A 20,566-nucleotide genomic window follows, 5' to 3' on the forward strand; every position below is an offset into this window, starting at 1 on the left:
GCAGATCTTGCTTGTAGGCACAAGATTGCTTGGGAGTATCATGGCTGGGGACTCTTGACTTCTCACTTCGCAGCAGAAGTCACAAACAGTCCCTTCTCCCATGGAAAGAGTTCCTGCCTCTAGCCCCGCGGCTTGGGCAGCCAACTCTTGGATTACTCATGAGCAAGTCTTGCTTGTAGGCAGAAGATTGCGTGTAGCCACAAGACTGCTCGTTCTCTGTCCAGTAAGCCTCATTCTTTATAGTTGAATCTTCCTTTGATCTCCCATCATCTTTCCTGGGTCCCCAAAGGTGACAACTTGCTGTTACCTTCTGGATAATGTCTTTTTAATTATTCAGGCAGTCCAGGGAGATCTTAATCCCATCTTCTATTAGCTGCTATCTTGGGGAGGGGACCAAAGCAAATCTGCATCTCTGAGCTGCAAATGGGCCTCTTCTCTCGTCCCCAGATTTGGGCCTGGTCCCAGAAGGTGTTAGTAAAAGGACTAAATCTACAGGTGTTCTCCTAGGGTGGAATTTCTATAGACAGCAACTGAGTAAACCCCTTTGGGCATAACAGAGCAATCACTGACAAAGATTAACATAGACTTCTTGCAACAGGAAAGGAGAGATCAGCCCCTGGCCTCTTCCACAGACATTATCTGATAGTGAATTACATTTTAGCATATTGATTAGCTCAGACCTAGGATTGCCTCTTCTTTCACAGAACAGTTCATGAGGTCTGGGTGTCAGTTCACCCCGAGTTCAGGCATTTAATTGAACTCTTATAAAATGGAATCAAACACAGGCCTGGGTTCCATATAATTCTGGGTTGGTGGCTCTGGGTCTAATGTTGTGGGGGGGCATCCCCAACATATTCAGCATTGCTCTCCTTTATAAGAGCCAAAACTGGGGGGGACCCACCAGGTGATTCTCACTCACCTTATGAGGCATTGCTGGCCCAGGTGCTTGATATTAGAGCAATTAGGAAGAGCAGAGCAACCAATAAGTGGCCAGGAGGAAGGCCGGGAGAGACCAGCCTTCAGCTATAGCTTAGACTGCTCTCCCAGCCCAAAATGGTGTGTGTTTAGAAGCTAGATGGAATAAGCAAGTTACATGTACCTTCCAGCATCTCCTTCAAGTTGCTTCCTGTTATTAAGTGATAACCCAGAATGATAAGGCACCTTCTTTCAATAGCCTGTGCTATATCAGTGTACAAAACCAAAGAAGCGGCACGTTCTGTTTGCCAAATACACAGCAGTTTGCTGTTGGGAATCTCTGGCCTCTTCCAAGAGTCCTAGTATTTGCTCCATCTTGGCCCAATTACCCCAGTTCACAATTTCTCTCAAAGAACCCTGTATCTTTGCTAACATGGGTTGACCAAATGTTGCTGTAGAATGCTCCAGCCTTTCAGCCAAACTCAGCTATTTGAACGTTGTGGCCTTAATCTGCAAAAAGACACAGAACTGCAAGAGAATGGACTACTTCCATGCTAAATTGTGCTGCTAAATTGAGGACTCTTGCTACCAGAGTGATACAGGACTACGAGACGAGTAGAATGACCATCCATTTGCCTAAAGGTTCCTTAGTGAGCCACTCATTAATGCCACACAGATTTCCCATCCACCACTATCACACATCCCACAATGTGCAGCCACATGGAAGCACTGATGATTGTGTTCTTGTGTACAAGGCCGGGACTTCATGTGGAAAGAGAATATTGCAAGCCATTCACGAGAATTAAACCCATTCTGTGGCAGCTTCACTGGGAATCCATTTGCTTCCAGGCTGAATTCAAGTGCTGGTCATGCCCTTTAAAATCCTACATAGCTTGAGGCTGGGATCTCTGTTAGACCACATCCGCCCATATGAACCTGCCAGGGCCCTCCACTCAGCATCTCAGGCCCTGCTCATGGCCCCGCCACTAACAGAGATCCAACTGGCAGGCAGGACCTTTTCAGCTGTGGCCCCTCAATTTTGGAACACCCTCCCAGAAGAGCTCCGCTGTGCTCCTTCTCTCAAGGTCTCTAAGAAATTGTTGAAGACCCCTCTGTTTAGAGAGCTATTTGGACGTTTGAGCTGTGACTACATCTGATGGATTTTTGCTTTTAATGTCACTTGTAACTTTAAATTTTTCTTTTAACTGAGGCTTGTTTTTAGATAGTTTCGTGTGTGTCTGTGTGTGTAGAGAGAGAGAGTATTGAATGTACTGATTTTGTAAGCTGCCCTAAGAAATAGTGCACTGGAAACGTAGGGTATGAATATGTTAAATAAATAAATAGGCTTTAGAATATGTCCCAGAATCCTTTGCCTTCTACCAGCTGTGGCTGATAAACCAGCTGCAACCCTACTTGGAGAAGGGATGTAGAAGGGGGTAGCTCCAGCACACAGGGGTGCTGGAGCTACCAGTTAGGGCCTCTCTCGCAAACAAAATAAATGTGGCATGCATTCCCTTAAGGGGGAAACATGAGGACAGGATGCCAGCACCTTTCATTTCTGTGTAAAGCAGGGGATGGCAGCAGGATCAGGCAGCTGTCCTCTGCCTTGCATGCTACCTGCTGCAAGGTACAGATCTCTTCTCCTGCTTCCTCTCTACATCTCATCGCCCTTTGCATGCTACATTGTTGCCCTTAAAACAGTTCTTACTGATGGGTGTTTGTAATCATCCTTACAGTAAAGCTGAATGCAAGAGTTTTGTTTTCAGATTTAATGTAACAAAATTTAGATTTTTTTCATACAGATCCCCACTTTCACTAACTGTAATACTTGTGATTTCATTCTCTTCCAAACTGTCTCTCATCTTGTAATCTTTGGCAGTGTCCCTTGATTGCTTTCAATTTGTATTAGATTCCTCATTCCATTCAACCTAGAATGAAAGAGAATTACGTTTTCAGTATTGCTCTCTGTATACATCATGACTAGCTGAAAGCACTGTGTCAAACAGTATATTCCTTACGGTGTCCCCCCCTCCACTACATGCATGTCCTGTCACAGGTCAAGGTTCAAGAAGGAAGTTTGTCTCTGAGAAGAGGAATCTCTTTTGATTCTCCATATACGACAAAACTATTGTCATATAGGTCAATATGATAATTTGTTGTACACCACCCACAGCCTTTGGATGGGGCAGTATATAAATGTAATAAATAAAATAAAATATATCAGCGATGCAATGTGCATATTAACTCCAAACTCTCAACAAAAAGACCTTTTATTGCACACACAAAAAATTAAAAGTTGGTAAACATAAAAACATAAGACGTTTCAGTGTGACACACCATCCTCAGTTAAAATAAATGAGCACAGATGAAAACCTCACTTCCTCAGCTGTTGAATTCCTTAGATGCGCTAACACAGTTCCCTGACAGGCGGAGAGATAATGAGTGAGGGGGGTGGGGGGGAGGAGAGAGAAGGGGAAACACCTGATTCTTCTCAGAAGCTAATAAACTTCATGGCATCAGCTAGCACCTTTCAGGCATTAATGTCAGTGCTCAATTTCTCTATAAATAATGCTTCCTTGATTTTCTTTCTTTGTAGGTTCCTTTCAATCCCTAAAAGAGATATTTTAGTGGGCACTATTTGGCCTTTGTGTGTAATCCTCATATGCAATGACCAGGGTTTCTGTTCTCTTTGCACAATGCCTCATATCTGCTATTTTTTATATCTGTTTTTGATATCTATCTTTCAAAGACCTGCTGGATTCCCCAATATAGAATGAAGTGCAATCTAAGCATTGAATTTTATATATTGTACCTTTCCTTCCACAGTTTCCTTCCCCCTGTTCACAAATTTCACAACCTTTAAATTTTCACAAGATGAGGGAGGGAGGAAGTTGGAGAGGTGTTACATTTGGGTCCATCATTTGCCCCGACATGTCAAGCGATCCATTGGATGAGAATGGAAAAAGAGACGGGACTTCAATGTTTAGGCAATCAACTAAAATGGAGAGAGCTGAGGCATGAGGATAATACATCACAGCCAATATTTAAGACAATTGGAAAGAAACTGCCCCTTTCAGAGAATAAGGACTAAAGCACCTTCAGAAAATTGTGGGATTGATAGGAAGCTGATTATTGTATTGGATGAATTGAATAGACTGATGGCAGATGAGCAAAGACATCAAAAGAACAATTTAACATTGACATCAAGAACTATGATTAAACAATTTAAGACTATGTGAGATGATGGATTGATTAGGATTTTGGTGAGCAATAGGGTGTGTGAGTGTGATTTTGTGGTCATGAGCCAACAGATGGAAATGGAATTAACGGGGTAACATTTGGCTGATGAGACTATTTATAGGAAAGCAGAAAAGGGGGATTTTATTAATAATTGCCTTAATGTGAAGACAACTTGGCAAGGTATTTGTAAAAAGTGAAAATGTTGTAAAAGGTTTCAGGAGCTCATTGATAATAATCATCCTCAATGTTCTGTATTATATTTGTTAGTGAAAACTCCTAAAATGGAGTTTCACTGTCTTGGACAAAATGTACAGGCAGAGATTAGACCAATAATTTCAGGTTGTGATGGTTATGTACCTGACATTTACAAAATACGAAGCAGTTATTGGAGGCTTTACATGGAATTGGGATGGGGGAGGAACAGGTACATTTTGAAAGTTTTGATGTTGAGGCACTGTACATGAATGTAGGCAATGAAGGGGCAAGGCAGAGTCTTATATGCTTAGTGGAAGAGAACAGTGATGTCAGTGATAAATGGTTTTTCAATTAATGATATTAATACAATGATTACTGTATGCCTGCAATGTAACACCTTTAAATTTGATGGAAAGTACTATGTGCAAAGACAAGGACTAGCAATGGGCAATATACTAGCACCTTTACTGGCTATTTCATAGGTGAATACCATCGAGAGAAGAAGCATCAGTTCTGAAGTAATTTTGTATAAATGGTACATAGATGATTTGATTATTATTACTTCTGCTGAAAAGCAGGCAGATGAAATATTTGAGAACTTGAATATGGGAGGGAATATAAGACTCACGAGGGAAAAACCAAGTGAGGAGGGCTGGCTTTCTTTTCTAGATATGGAAATCAAATTAAGAAATAATCATTTAGAGACCAAATGGTACAGAAAATCAGCCAAAAGGGACATTTTATTATCAATCAGTACACCCCAAAATAGTGAAAATACAAACTATGAAAAAATGTGATAAAACGGGCAGAGGATGCTTCCACAGCTGAACATCAAAAGGAATCTAGAGAGAAAGCTAAAAACCTAATTAAGAAGAATGGGTATGAATTGCCTGTTTTAAAGAGTTGGAAAAGAGCGAGATTCATGAAGGGTTTGCTGGTACTTAAAATACCATTTATTACTGATAGATTTACATGGCAAACCCAGAGAATCTTGGAAAGACAGGGAATTAAGGTGAATGTGTTTTGCACAGCACCAATGACACTTAAATAACTGTTAGTTAACTCTAGATTGTATGATAGGAAATGTGATGCACAAGACTGTGAAATTTGTGTACAAGGGGAAGGAAACTGTGGAAGGAAATTTACAATATATAAAATGCAATGCTTAGGTTTCACATCACTCTATATTGGGGAATATGGCAAGTCACTGAAAGACAGAAATAAAGAACATCTAGCAGATATGAAGCATTGTGCAAAGAGAATGAAACCCTGGTCATTGCATATGAGGATTACGCATGAAGACCAAATAGTGCTCAACTAAAATATCTCTTTTAGGGATTGTAAGGAACCTACAAAGAAGGAAAATCAAGGAAGCATTATTTATAGAGAAACTGAGGCCTGACATTAAGGTCCGGGAGGCTCTGGCTGATGCTATGAAATGTATCAGCCTCTGAGAAGAATCAGGTGTTTCCTTCTTCTCCCCACTCCCCTCATTATTTCTCTGCCAGTCAGGGAACTGTGTTATTGCCTCTAAGGAATTTAACAGCTGGGGAACCAAGGTGTTCATCTGTGCTCATTTATTTTAACTGAGGATGGTGTGCCACACCAAAACATCTTATGTTTTTATGTTTACCAACTATATATATATATATATATATATATATATATATATATATCCCCCCACAAGGAATTGAGCGTCCTCTGTGGGCTCAAAGAACTTCACATACATTAACTCAGTACTCCTTACAGAACCCCATAAAGTAAGCCTGTATCAGGGGTGTAGCTATAATTGAGCGAATGGGTTCAAAAACCTGGGGCTGGCAGCTCCTGAGGGCCCTCCAGCTTCACTCCTCCCTATCTTCTTCATTATTTGCATCACTCTAAGGAGGCCGCTGGGGAGAGGGGCAAACACGCCCCCCCTCCTAGCTACGCCCCCTGGCCTGTATTATAACCCTTGGATTGCCAGTGGAAGGACTGAGATGAGCATTTTATCCTTAGACCATCTGCTGAGTTGATGGCTAAAGTGAATTTTAAATGGGGGGCCTCTCCTTCTGCTCAACCTCTTGAGTAGAATGATGCTGGATAATATTTCTATCTTCCCTGAAATCAGTCTGTGCTTGGCGTAAATCAGTTTTTCTTTATGCTTAGAAATATCAGGCTGATTTTTAAAAAACCCAAAAAACATTTCCCAACAGGAAACTTCTGTAAAGGCAGTCATTTCTCGGACTGACGGTTATATTTGCTTAAATTCTCTCGGGCTGCTTTTCATCTTACAGGATGCAGCAGCATGAATTTTCATTAGATTGCTCTCTGTATCTATTTTAAAGTTTCTTTCCAATATTCTGAGCTGGCCACGGTTACCAAAAACAAAATGCAAAACAATATTGTTTCACGCTTTATATTCTTAAACTGACCTTTGAAATCCTGAACAATAGATAACAGACTACAGTTCAAGTCATCAGTCATCCGTTCCTAAAGGGACTTCATTTATTACAAAATGATACAATACTAAAAAATTCCGAATGTCTCCTGAATGTCTTATAATGATTAGGGAACATATAAGTTCAACTCATCTCGTAGATCACAAATTTACCATTGACTATGACTTGTATCAACTAGAACAAAATTATAGTTGACAGGAATAAAGAGATTCTGGAGTGCACTACAACACACTCTCTCAGTTCACATGGAGCATCAGCTGTGCCAGTTGGCCATTTTGCTCCAGGAGAATTTCCAGATGGGGCTTTTAGTTTCAAACGGAGAGCATTCCACATTGGCCAGATTTGCACCAAGGTCCATGCAAGATATTGAGGAACACTTCACACACAATTTTGGTTTTTCATTGCACATTAGAACCTAGCCTGATTTATGTCCAGGGTAAAAAATCCACTTTCGGCAAATTTGAACTCACAATAAAGTTTTGCAGTAAACCCATTGTAAAGCCTGTTGTTTGAGAAAGCTCCAGGGTAATGGAGTGTGCCTTTCTTCCCATGTTTTCCAGCTTGTTCACCATTACTGATCTTCTGAGGAACTACTGATGAGAAATTCTAGACCTTGTTAAAACATAGGCTGAAATTCTATGCAGCAGAATGCCGGTGTTAGGAACCTGCCAGGTCTGCTGTGAAACTTGATGGTGTCACTGTAACGTGATGGGGCAGCTATAGAATGACTTAAATCCACCTCCAGGCAGTTGTGAAGGGCTACTTCCATTGTGCTGTGTGACTGCCTAGAAGCAGTTTTAAGTTGTTCCGTAGCTGCCCTGTCATACTGCACTGTTGGGGCTGCCCTGCCCAGCCTTGTTGGGGCTGCCCTGCCCAGCCTTGTTGGGGGCCCCCAATGCTGATATTCCACTGAGCAGAAAATGTCAGGCACAGTTTGGAAACCATTGCACAAGCAATTTCTAAAAGAATATACAATGTAATATGTAAAGATGTATTAGGAAAAACAAGATACAGTCTTTACCAGAATACAAGACAACGCTGTATGTAAGATGACTCCCATTAAAAAATAGAGGTTAAATATAGGTTATACTTGTATTAATTCGAAAGGGACTCTACATTTAAGATGAACCCGCCCGCCCCTGCCAATTCCTAACAACAAAATTTGGGGGGGAAATCTCGTCTTAGATACAGGTAAATACAGTAACAATCAGGTATTCTGCCATGGTTGGAACAAGGGCAGTCAGTTGAATTTGGAAATCTATTAGTTTTCTGGAAACTATAACCAGATTGAACATGCTGACCATAAAAGAAGCAACCATTTTAAAGAGTTTCAATTCCTGGCTGCCTGTTGAGTGAGGATGGGAGGGAGAGTGGTCACCAAGGCCTCTGAATTATTTTATTTTATTTTTTGGTCCAGTTTCCAAAACTATCACCATCAAGATTTGGGTGCCTGCTAACTTTTGGTTAGGTTGATACCTGGTAGTGCACCTATAAAATGCATTGTCAGAATGAAAGGTTCTTTTGATACCGCATTGCAACATCTCCTAGTAAATGCTATATATATACACTCGTGATTTCATAACCCTCATCCTACTGTAACTTTTGAGAGCTAGAGCGAAGCAGCTCTACTAGTGGCTCAGAGACCACCATGGTCCCTCATAGCAGCCACGGATGCTTACCCTCCATGTAAAGCAAAATTCTCTGATCCCTCCCTGATATTTCTGAACACATTATTCCAGCTATTTCTGAACACACCCACGCTGGTACTCAGCTAGACTTAGCCTGCAGCAATAATTCAGCAAAGAAATAAATGAGAAGAAAGCTGTGTAGTGAGTGTAATACTTGCCAAGGTGCATCTGGGTCTTTCATTTCACTTGTAACTTTAGGCAAAAGCGGACAAGATGCATGAGTGCATGAGTGTACCTTTGTTTGTTTTTGCTAAGCACTTGCAAAGGAGTCCTATTTGGACTGAGGTGATGGCACGTGGTTGATGGGTGGGTGTTAACTCTACTCCTCTACGCTAATTCTCTGAAGCAAATCTTCATCCTTGGAAGCTATTAGCTGAGGAGGGAGAAACATACAGGTGTCTGCCTCCTGCACCGTAGCCACTATCCAAAATACCCCTCTATACTTACTTTTATGGCAGGTGGGGAGAGATGCTGGAGATGCATTCACATATTTCTGACATAATTTGACCCTTAGTCACAGAAAATGTTGTTCTTTCCTTAGCATTTTTAAAAATAAAACATGATGAGTATTCACTTGCAGAATCTGGAATGAGTGTGTGAGTGTATTCCTTTGTCTTTCGTTTATGCTCAACAGGCAGGCAGTAACTTCCTCCTCTGAGGGCAAATCATGCAAAGGCCAAATGTTGCCAGTTGACTCACTGTATTGTATAAGAGCTGCCAGCAGGGCCATATTCATGCTTGGGCCGGAAAGGGCCCATCCCCAGGACAGAAGCCTCCATCCTAGAAGGGACGGAGAGGAAGGGGGATGGGGAAAGGGAAGGAGGAGAGTTGCTATTATCCTGATGGCCAGGTTTTTCCTGTTCTGGGCATGCCACATGGTGCCCATGTGATCAATTAACTATATCCTAGCTGTTCTGGAAGTCATGATAGGAGCCAAATTTTGCAGGCTGTATTCTGACCCATGAGTTAAGAGCCCACTCCCTGTTGGAGATGAACTTCCAGTGCATCGGCTTTTTGCACCAACTGTCCTAATGACCACTAGGGGCATTGGGAGTAGAGACAGTGAGTAAGGGTCTCCCTATCTGTCCCTACTCTATGACCCCTGAACTGACTCTGCAGCACTTCCTGTGTTGAGTCACAATCCTTCCTTTCCTCCTAGAGAGCAGATGGAAACATCTCTCTCTCTCCTTACCTATCCACTATGTAGTCCTTTAGATTAGAGATAGGTCTTTCCTGTCTAAGTGTATTTAACCAATAAATATTTAGTGTTTAATCATACAAGGATCTCCATGTGTTTTCTGTAAATAGCTGCAATATCCGAACCATCCTCTGCTACCTACTCTGTAACTGGAGTGTGTGCTCATTCCTTAGTGCTCTGCTGTTTTACCTATTGTGGGTAAAAATCAACAACCTCTAACACTCCCACCTTCCATTTGGGAAGGAAGAGCTAAGAGTGAAAAAGTGATATATTGTGCTTAGTTTCTCTGTAACCCATAGAGGTAGGAATCACAATTCAAATGTTTGGAGATGGAACTTACTGGTTCCTTTATGAATCCCACCCCCACCCTGGTTCTGGGGTGAAAGTGAGGGCTGCCCATCGAAACAGCAGAGAAATCCAGGATTCTAGCATAACTGTGGTTGGGAAGTAAATATTCCCTTGAGGAGAGGAGAGCTGGTCTTGTGGTAGCAAGCATGACTTGTCCCCATAGCTAAGCAGGGTCTGCCCTGGTTGCATATGAATGGGAGACTTGATATGTGAGCACTGCAAGATATTCCCCTCAGGGGATGAAGTCGCTCTGGGAAGAGCATCTAGGTTCCAAGTTCCCTCTCTGGCTTCTTCAAGATAGGGCTGAGAGAGATTCTTGCCTGCAACCTTGGAGAAGCCGCTGCCAGTCTGTGAAGTCAATACTGAGCTAGATAGACCAATGGTCTGACTCAGTATATGGCAGTTTCCTATGTTCCTATGTTCCCTATGTTCCTAGTGTAAATGCAAATAATTACATCTTAGATTGAACACCTGAACTGCTGGAATTACTTGATCCTAATTTTTGCAAAGCTTATATTGCTTTAGATCTGCCAGTATGCCAGAACCTTTAGATCCCATGGTTGCTCCATGGCATGCTGATTATGACGACAATGATGAATATTTAAATACCACTTTTCAACAAAAGTTCCCAAAGCAGTTTACATAGAGAAATAAAAATAAATAAAGATGGAACCTTGTTCCCAAAAGGCTCACAAGCTAAAAAGAAGCATAAGAAGCATAAGACAGACACCAGCCACTGGAGGGATGCGGTGCTGGGGCTGGATAGATCCAGTGGATCTCCCCCCTGCTCAATAAAGAGAATCACCACTTGAAAAAGGTCCCCCTTTGCTGAGTTACTCTCATCACTTTTGGCTTATGGAAGCACAGCTTCAGTATTATCGGGGACTGAGAAGGAAATGCGCTTCCTTTCTTATGGCCCCAGGGACTGGCATCTTTGACATTTGGAGGAAAGGACACTATTTTCTGAAATTTCCTTCAAAGAGCATGCAATACACACTTAAATATTCCAATCTGCCACTCACCACCACCTCCTCCTCCTCCTCCTCCTCCTCCTCCTCCTCTGTCTGTGATTGATCATAGAATGCTAGAGATGAAAAGGACCTTGGAGGTCTTTGAGTCCAACCCCCAACTCCATTCTGAACATTGTTTATCGGTATTTCTCCCCAAGAAAATGTCTGAACACAAGCCTAGCTGCCAGTCACTGTCTTGTGGGAAACACCATCTACAAATGTGGCTGCGTAGCAAGACAAGACAAAGGTTGGGATTCAACTAGCTACTTTAGGAATACTAGGGCTTAGATAGGCCTAGAGGATTAAAAAAAGCTTTTCTCCTTTTATTTGAAAAACAGACTCCAATGTCATATCACAGTCTGTCTTTGAAGCTCTTCTTAGTTTCAAAAGAGATTTGACATGTGGTTTGGTGTGGGACAGGGATGATGTTTGTGAAACCCAAATCCAATGCCTACTTGGGAACACGATTGTATGACTCTTTGCCCAAAGGAAAGTGAAAAGGCTAGGGAAAGAAATGTTTCCCCTTGCTGAGTCAATGCATAGTTTTAGAACAATGCAGTGAAAAATTTGTAGTGAAAAAGTGAAACTCATGCATTTTTAAAAGCAGTACTATCATTTTCTAAATTTCTAAGCCACTCATCAAGTATGAATTTTGATATATCAGCAGTAACAGGGACTGGCTCAGTTCTGCTGTGCAATAATTGGGTTAATTAGTGGACATTGCAAAATCAGATTTTGAACATACAGAAAATTCCCCTTAAGAAGGTTTTGTATAAAAACAGGATATATTTTTAAACACTGAGAACCAAAATGTCCAAATCATAAAGTGGTTCAGCATTTTAAATCTCATTTTCTCTGCCAGCTCTGCATGTGATTCTAAGGTTGTCAGCTCTGACTGAAGCTATTTCTGGAGATATTTTTTCCAAAACCTATCACAACATTAAGCTATTAAAATCTCCAGAATTGCTTTAAGTCACCTGGAGGCTTTTCAGACAGCAGGCTTACCTTGGTTTACCGTGAGGCTTTACTGAGAGTTCGGGGCATAACAGATACTCCAATCAAAAAGAGGATTTTTTAAACCCCAAACATAATTTTATTTGTTTGTTTGTTTGAAACATTTAATATACTGCCCACTCTGAAGACTCTGGGCGGTGTACAAAAACATGCAAAGCAAGACAACATTAAAATTACATTCTAAATTTAAAACTAAAGTAACTAATTAAAAAGGAAAAAAAATAAGTAAACAACAGGGCAAAAGCCTGGTGAAAAAGAAAAGTCTTCAACAGAGATTTAAAAATCAGTAAGGAAGGGGCTAAATGAATCTGAAATCAAATTCAGGCTAGAATTCAGACATAAATCAGGCTAGGTTCCAATATGGAGGGGAAAACCCAAATCAAGTGTGAAGTGCTCTCTGAAATATTACACAGACTTCAGGATAAATCTGGCTGATATGTGAACGCAAACCCACCCTCCCAAAGCAAAGTTACAGAAAAGTCGCTGTCTGAAAAAGCCCCTGGAGATTGATGCTGACTCCAGGATTCTCCAGATCAATCTTGGACGGTTGGCAACCCTATATGAGTCCTGTTGGGATGTTTCCATAGACATTGTCTCTGTTCTGGTCCAGGGTATGCTTGTCTATGTGTATGTGTCTGTGTTCAGCCTTGGGGGTGGAGTCTCAGTTTCAGTTTAGCCTTCTTGATTGCTGTCTTGAATTTCAAACTGAGATGTTCTCCCACTCTCTGCATAAGAGACTGTTAGTCTGTTTATTGTTTTCTTAGCCTATGTTTTAGTTAGTAATAAATATCAAACTCTTGTTTTTCATTTAAAGTTGACTTTCTGTTCAATTACTTATAGAGTATAATTAATTATTCTGCAACATTGGGTTATGGGCCCATTTGAGAAGCAATAAGTTGTGAGATAACAAAGAGTTTGTAGGCAATAAAGCTGGACAAGATGACTGCTTTTGCATCTATGGGGAGGCATCCCACTGTTGAAATGCTCAATGAAACAAACTACAGGAAATGGTCCTTCAGAGTGAAGATGTTGCTGAATACTCTTGGATTATCCTAATTCTGGAGGAACAAAGACCAATAAAGAATAAAGAGAAACATTCCATGCACACTGTGAATCTTGAAGTTCCTGGCAATTAAAGGGGTGGGCAGTTTTCAGTCAAGCTCTGAGTTCTTCCCTTTCTGTTTGCTTTTTCAATTTGAATTCTTATAGACATTGCTGCACAAAACTCAAAGTCACATTTTCTTTAATTTGCAGAAAATTGACAATATTCTCACATTATTTAGGCAAGGTATTAGCAAGAGTCCAATCTCTGCTGGTTCCAGAATATTTATCTCTGTAGCGATCAGCCTCCCCGCCCTCTAAAGTGAAGTGAACTGAACTGAACCCTGTTTTGACTGACAGCGTGGTGAACAAGGCTCAGCCAATCAGCACACCAGGTGGGTGAGACCTAGAGAGTTGTTGCCAGGGAGAAGGGCTTTGTTAGAAAAGAAGCTAGGCTAGAGGTGCTGAGAAGGACATGTAGCCATGGAGGTTGGCTGCAGAAGAATAACTCTGCAGATCCTTGAAAGACAGGAGAGCAGGAAGCTTGAATTCTCATCAGGTGTTTGGTGAGTTCAAGGCAAAGAGCTAGGGCTTATGGCTTCGGGAAGTTTAGTCTAGGGAAAAGATTGTTTAGTCAGACATTGCTTGAGAGATATCATATTTCTTTGGTATGCATGCTCTTGCATATTCCTGATACTGTTCTATTATTATTTACCAGTAATATAATTAAAATAAGAAACACTAGCCTATGCCCACCCTATCTAGGGTGTTGCAAAAGACTCTATAAACATATAAGTGTGCATTAAGACAATCTATTTTTGTAATCCTCAGTGTTCCCTCTAATAGGGATTCCCAGATGTTGTTGACACAATTCCCATAATCCCCAAGCAAAAGCCATTGCAGCTGGGCATTCTGGTAGTCAGAAACATCTGGGAATTCCTGTTAGAGGGAACACTGCTACTAAGTATTCTTAAGTATATTTAAAGATGAGAAAGCCTCAGGCGGAAACATTCTGTAGTAATTGAATAAAACTGTTTTTTGTTCTTTTCTTTTTACAAGCCTCTCTGAGTTGGTTTTAAATTTAGGAAAAGGAAGGGGGGAGGGGGATTCCTCTGGTGCAAACACATCTTCAAACGTTCAGCTGCTATCAGTTTTCTTACCACGTGTAGGCTTGCACATGGAAGATTTTGGTACTTATCCAATAGCAAAATAAAGATGGTTTCCCCTGGGATTCCACCCCAAGCCCAGAAAGATTCAAGCTCGGTCAATAAGAGGGATGGTGGTGGCAGCATTTTGAACCTACCATATTACATAATAGTTTTAGGATAAGCCTAGCCGGGCAGCAAAGCAGGGATAATTCAGCATTTCTTTCCCTCACGTGAGCTTGCTCTGAAACAAATGCTGTAATCTGCTAAAATCTCCTTCAGCTTGAACACTCTCAGTATTTCCAAAAGTGAGTATATGTGCCCTTGCAAACTCTCTACCTCTTTGCATCCTTTACTATACAAATGCAGCATAAGAGAAACTTGACTATTCGTGGTTCTTTGTTGAAAGACCCCCTTCAATCTTTCCCACATCTCTTTTGCTGTATTTTTGTCTTCTATATGATAGATTAGCTGATCACTTACTGTCAGAGATATATGTCCCATGGCTTACTTGTTTGCAGAATCCCATTCTCACTGTCTCTTTTCTCCTCATTCTCTGTTGGTCATTGTTCCTCCAGAACAAAAGATAGTCATAAGAACACAAGAACATAAGAACAGGCCTTCTGGATCAGGCCCAAGGCCCATCCTGTTTCACACAGTGGCCCACCAGAGTATTCAGCAACATCTTCACTCTGAAGGACCATTTCCTGTAGTTTGTTTCACTGAGCAGTTCAACAGTGGGATGCCTCCCCATAGATGAAAAAGCTGTCATCTTGTCTAGTTTTCTTGCCTACAAACTTAGTTATCTCACAATATATTGCTTTACACTGGGCACATAACCTGATGTTGCAGAGTAATTACTTATCCTATATAAGTAATTGAACAAGAAGCCAACTTTAAATGAGAAACAAGAGTTTGATATTTATTGTTAACTAAAAATAGGCTAAGAAAACAATAAAGAGTCTAACAGTCTCTCATGCAGAGAAAGGGAGAACCTCTCCGTTTGAATTCAAGGCAACAAGTAAGGAGCGTACAGACTATCTGTTATTCCACCCTCAAGCCAGTATATAGATACATTCAAATACAGAAGCATGCCCTATATATAGGACTGAGACAATGTCTGTAGTCCATCCCAACAGTATCCACTACCTCACAATAGCACATGAACAACTCAAAATTGTATTAATCCCAGCCTATTCATTCAACTGTGATGAGAGTTTTCATATGACAATCACACAAATACCATATATACCCACTGGTAGGAAGTAGCTGGTATGTGACTGCTCTGCCGGAGTGCAGCTTTATTATCAGCACACAGGCAATGTTTGCCCTGTTTGTTTCTTGTGCTTTTCTGCTGCAGCTGAAGCAGGGAACTGTGTGAACTCAGAACTTGACTGAAAACTGTCCACCCCTTTAATTGCCAGGAGCTTCAAAATTCACAGTGTGCATGGTACAAATACCTTCAGTTAGGTTTTTAACAAGCAGAAGCAAATATAGAAACTGAACTTTTTCTCTCTCCACCCCCATTCCTTTCTATTCTTTATTTTATTTTATTTTATTGTGCATTACCTTCTAGGCAAGAATATATATATATATATATATATATATATATATATATATATATATATATATATATAAACAGACCTGTTTTTCTGGGAAGAGCTGGTCTACCAATTGGGGTCAGTGGGTTGGCCAGCCCTTTGCTCCGGATTTAGCACATCGGCCCACCTTGGAGGACTGGTCTACTCACCGTACCCAATTGGTAGACCAACTCTCCCCACAAAAACACAGGCTTCAAAAACAGACCTCAAAACATTTCGAGGTTGATTCGGCTTTGGCTGTTGTTTAGATGAATCAATTCAAAGATTTTGCAATTCATTTTGAGCTTGAAACGAATCACAAATTCCATTCTGTGCACATCCCTTCTTAATTCCTTGAGTAAAGAATATGGGAATATTGTCAATTTTCTGCAAAGTAAAGAAAATATGACTGAGTTTTGTGCAGGAGCGTTTACAGGAATTCAACTTGAAAAAGCAAACAGAAAGGGAGGAATAAGTTAAAAATCAGGCCTACAGTGGTGCTGATGGTAAGCAAAGTTTTACATGTGGAAGCACCTTGCCTTTGAGTAATGCATGTCCTAAAAAAAAGCAAGGGAATTAGACTAAATTCCAGGAAAATGGACTTTCTTACAAACAAACTTGCCTGTGCAAAAGTGAAAGCAATGAAAATAATGCTGAGAAAGATGAAAAATTGTGCACTGCAAAAGAAATCATCTGTAGGGTTGATGCAAATCAAAGTAGAAACAAAATATATTTAGGGCTACTTCACATTTCTTCAATAATTTGCAGGATTTCTCTAAAATAAGCATGGAACATCGAAATCCTTGCTAATGGGCAGCAAATTTTTGCAGAAGGAAAAGGGACATTTTATTTTAAGTGTATTCTTGGTGCAAATAGAGTGAATGAAGTGTGTATTCCAGAGGCATACTATCTTCCAAGTTTGCAAAACAGTTTAGTGAGTGTAAAAACAACTACAAGGTGTGGATGTGCAGTTCTTTTCAGAAGAGACCATTGCTTTATTTTCAAAGGCAGAAAACCTCTGATGAAAGGCATGTTGAAAGATGATCAACTGTGTGAAATAGATTGCAAAAGATCACAAGCTAATGTTGCAAGTGAGTGTGCACACAAAGATTGCATGAGTATATGGCATCGCAGATTCGGGCATCCAAGCAAGGAATACATTTCAAAATTAGTAAAAGAACAATTGGCAACAAAATTACAAGTTAAACCGTGGAAATCTGAAATCAGATGCACTGAATCTGTTAAAGCAAAAGCAACAAGGAGCTACTGCTCGTGTGTTTCCGGTTGCTCCCCACCAGTGCTGACACAGAAGCAGGCTCCCAGACGTCGCCAGGGGCATCTCCACAATGCACCATGCACTGGCATGGTGCATTGTGAGAGAACCTCCATGCTGGGTGTGAGGCAGCAGCGCCTCACACCCAGCAACTCTTCTAACTCATCTGCAGGGAAGGTCTGTTGCTGCACCTTCCCCGCCACCCACCCTCACGCCTGCTGATGGGATCATGAGAGATGGCTCTATGATTGAAATGTCGAGAAGCATACTTCTTGACTCAGGTCTGGAAAACAAATACTGGGGAGAAGTTGTAATGACTGCAACTGATTTGGAGAACAGACTTCCAACTAAAACCAAAGGAGTCCCTTTGAACTGTAGCATGGGACAAAACCTAACTTAAAGCATATTAGAGTATTTGGATGTGTCACAGCCAATAGCGGCTTGTGAACGGGCTGCTGGGTGGGAGGCGGCAGGAGGCATCTTTAAGGGGAAAGAAAGTTGCTGCTTACCTCCACAGTGTGCAGCCCAGCAGCCCCCTGTGGTGGGGAATCGCCACCACCACTCACCTGGCCGCTGGCGGGGACTCGGCTCTGTTTACGCCAGGTGAGTGGTGGCAGCAATTCCCCACTGCAGGGGCTGCTGGGCAGCATGCTGTGGAGGTAAATAGCGATTTTCTTTTCCCTTAAAGATGCCTCCTGCCCACTCCCAGCGGCGTGTTCACGAGCCGCTACTGGTCACAGCCCAGTCTCAAACCAGCCCTGCTTCACCACTGCCACCAAGTAAACTTTTGTATTTTTTTCTGGCTGTGTCTACTGAAACAGCCTTCCAAAACATTGTTTATTTCCAAGTTAGGTAGGGTGGGAAGGCTTCTAAGTGTGGAACGGGAGGAAACAGACTGAAGCTAAAGGTAAGGTAAAGTGTGCTGTCAAGTTGATTTCTACTCCTGGTACCCACAGAGCCATGTGGTTTTCTTTGGTAGAATAGAGGAGGGGTTTACCATTGCCTCCTCCCGTGCAGTATGAGATGATGCCTTTCAGCATCTTCCTATATCGCTGCTGCCCTATATAATACCTGCTTGTTAGTCAAGCATTTCCCCGCTAAGCCACTTAAGGTAGACTGACGCTACTAATCTCTAAATTCAAAACCAGAAAAAGTTACTTTAAAATATTTCACTTCAAAACAGTAATTCTTTTGGAAAATTTAGTACAAAGAAACTGCAACCATATGAGTATAAGGAAAAAATAAAAGAAGAAGAAAAATGCATCCAATCTAACCTGTACCTAGTACTGTGCCCTAGCTCAGTGTCCTTACCAGGAGTCTTCTTATAATCACCTCTACTCAGTTTCTGCAGTGAGCCTGGCCTTCTCAGCTCTTTCTATCCTTGCTCTTTCTATCCAGTTCTGGTGGTTCTATTCCAAACTGTGCTTTCAGCTGCTTTGAGAGTGATTATGTTCTTCAGAGAGTTTCAGCTCAACTCTCCCAGTAATTCCTCAGCTCTAATTTCAGCAGCTCTTCTCAGCTCTTTTCTCCTGGCTCTCCAAGACTCCAGCTTCAATTCAAGCTGGAACTTGCATTCCTTGAACTCCTTCACTTGAACTTCAATTGGAACTTGTACACACTATCTCTTTGCTGCAGGGAAGCCTCCTTTTATTCTCCCCCCCCCCTCCAATTTTTCTAAACAAACCAATCAAAACAACTCAAGTTCCCTCTATTATTTTAAAACCTATTCAATCAAATCAAACCCTGTCTTCCCTCCAAATTTAACTAGTACAACTCTTCTCCCTCCCAAACCAAACTATAGAACAGGAACCGTGAACTTTTGACCCCTGCACAGCTTCTTTGTTACACAGAACATATGGAGTAAGCAAATATATATGCACTACAAAAATCTGTAAAACAAAAAAAGGAGGTTCAGGCCTCATTCCTTCACAGGATGCAAATCATATGCATACATTCCTAAAGAACTAAGAAGAAAATTAAATTACAGGAGTGAAGAAGGAATATTCATAGGTTATGCACTGAATAGCAAAAGCATCAGAATACTGGATGCAATAACAGAGACTGTTAAACTGCACAATGTTGCATATTTTGATGAGAGGCAGAAGTCAAATGCCAGGTATCAGCTGCAGCCTCCAAGTAACGGGTGACTCCAAAGTATGGAAACCCAGTGAGGCACACCGGAGACCAAGTGGAGCACAGTGACTCAAGGAACCAGGGGCAATTAAAACCCAAATTGTGTCCTGCGAGAACATTCCAGTTGCTCTTTTTTCTTGAATAGGGTAGTTCTGGGGAATCTCAAGAGATCCCATTGTTTGTGTTTGCTGTGCTGCGTTTCAACACAATGCTTGAATGGGTCAAATGCACCCTTAAAGTAAATAGAGTGAATGGACATGCAGACACGGTGAAGCTCTTCTCACGCTCGCTCCGTTAACCTCATTTAAGGGGAGGGGGAATTAGACAGGCTAGCTGCCTTGGAACCACTGGGCTTGCCCGCGGGCCCGGTGGTTATGACAATCAGTAGAAAGTGGGCTAGGTTCCCCTCCCCAATATGCCAATAAATGGAGAGTTCATGATATTGTGAGGCTCCTGAGCATGTCAAAAGTGAGACCTGTGCATCTGCAGTCTCAGACATAATCAGAGAGGCTTCTGGGAGGCCACAGAAGAGTCGTGCTAGTAACAAAGTACATCACCTGGATGTTAAAACAGCATTTCTATATGGTAACATTAAAGAGGATACACACACACACCACCAGGTATTGAGGAGCCAGCTAAAGAAGCCCTGGTCTGTAAGCTTCAGGAAAGCATATATGGACTAAAACAAGATGCCAGAGCTTGGAATGAAAAATTAAACCAACTGCTTCTAAGGGAAAGATTCAAGCAAGGAAGAGATTAGAGTGAGTGTGAGAATAGCCTCAAGGTCTCAGTTCTTTACACAAGTCATGCTTCTCTATTTGAATGTATCTGTGTACTGGCTTGGGGGTGGAGTCACAGTGGAGGGTGGAGTCACTGTGTACTATGCTTGGGGGTGGAGTCATGTTTAGTTAGTAATAAATATCAAACTCTTGTTTCTTGGTCAAAGTTGGCTTCTGGTTCAATTACTTATAGAAGATAAGTAATTACTCTGCAACAGTTACTTCACAGGCCCAGAGTGGGTGGTTATTAGTGAATGTACTTAATAGCTAATACAACTCTGCAGACATTGGTTACAGTTGCTTATAAAGAGCCACACAAAGACAAACGATCAAAGAACCTTTTCATTTGGGTATATGTCATCCGTGACTCCATTGGCAGAAGACATGGAACAAAGATGGCACGAATGCGGTGGCAACCTTGCTCTTCCCCCCCTGACAGGTTTAGGCCAAATTTCTTGTGAGCAAACTATCTGGATTATTGGTTATGAACAGAAGCTTCAGTTCTGCACCATGTCACAAAATATATCACATCTGGAAGAATTCTATTGCAGTGCAGAATTGCAGGT

At 41.5% G+C, this 20,566-nt stretch overlaps 1 protein-coding gene across 1 annotated transcript in view; it reads right to left on the reverse strand.

Annotated features, from left to right (window-relative positions):
* Nucleotides 1-2,746: 2,746 nt before the first annotated feature.
* Nucleotides 2,747-20,566, reverse strand: part of CDC14A (cell division cycle 14A) — a 185,554-nt gene continuing 167,734 nt past the window's right edge. The window contains exon 15 of the mRNA XM_053251102.1: nucleotides 2,747-2,843. Coding sequence (XP_053107077.1) covers nucleotides 2,774-2,843 — 70 coding nt within the window. The 3' untranslated portion in view covers nucleotides 2,747-2,773. The remainder of the gene's footprint in view (nucleotides 2,844-20,566) is intronic.

This window comes from Hemicordylus capensis, chromosome 4 (assembly GCF_027244095.1).
Source record: "Hemicordylus capensis ecotype Gifberg chromosome 4, rHemCap1.1.pri, whole genome shotgun sequence".
Lineage (NCBI taxonomy): Eukaryota > Metazoa > Chordata > Lepidosauria > Squamata > Cordylidae > Hemicordylus > Hemicordylus capensis.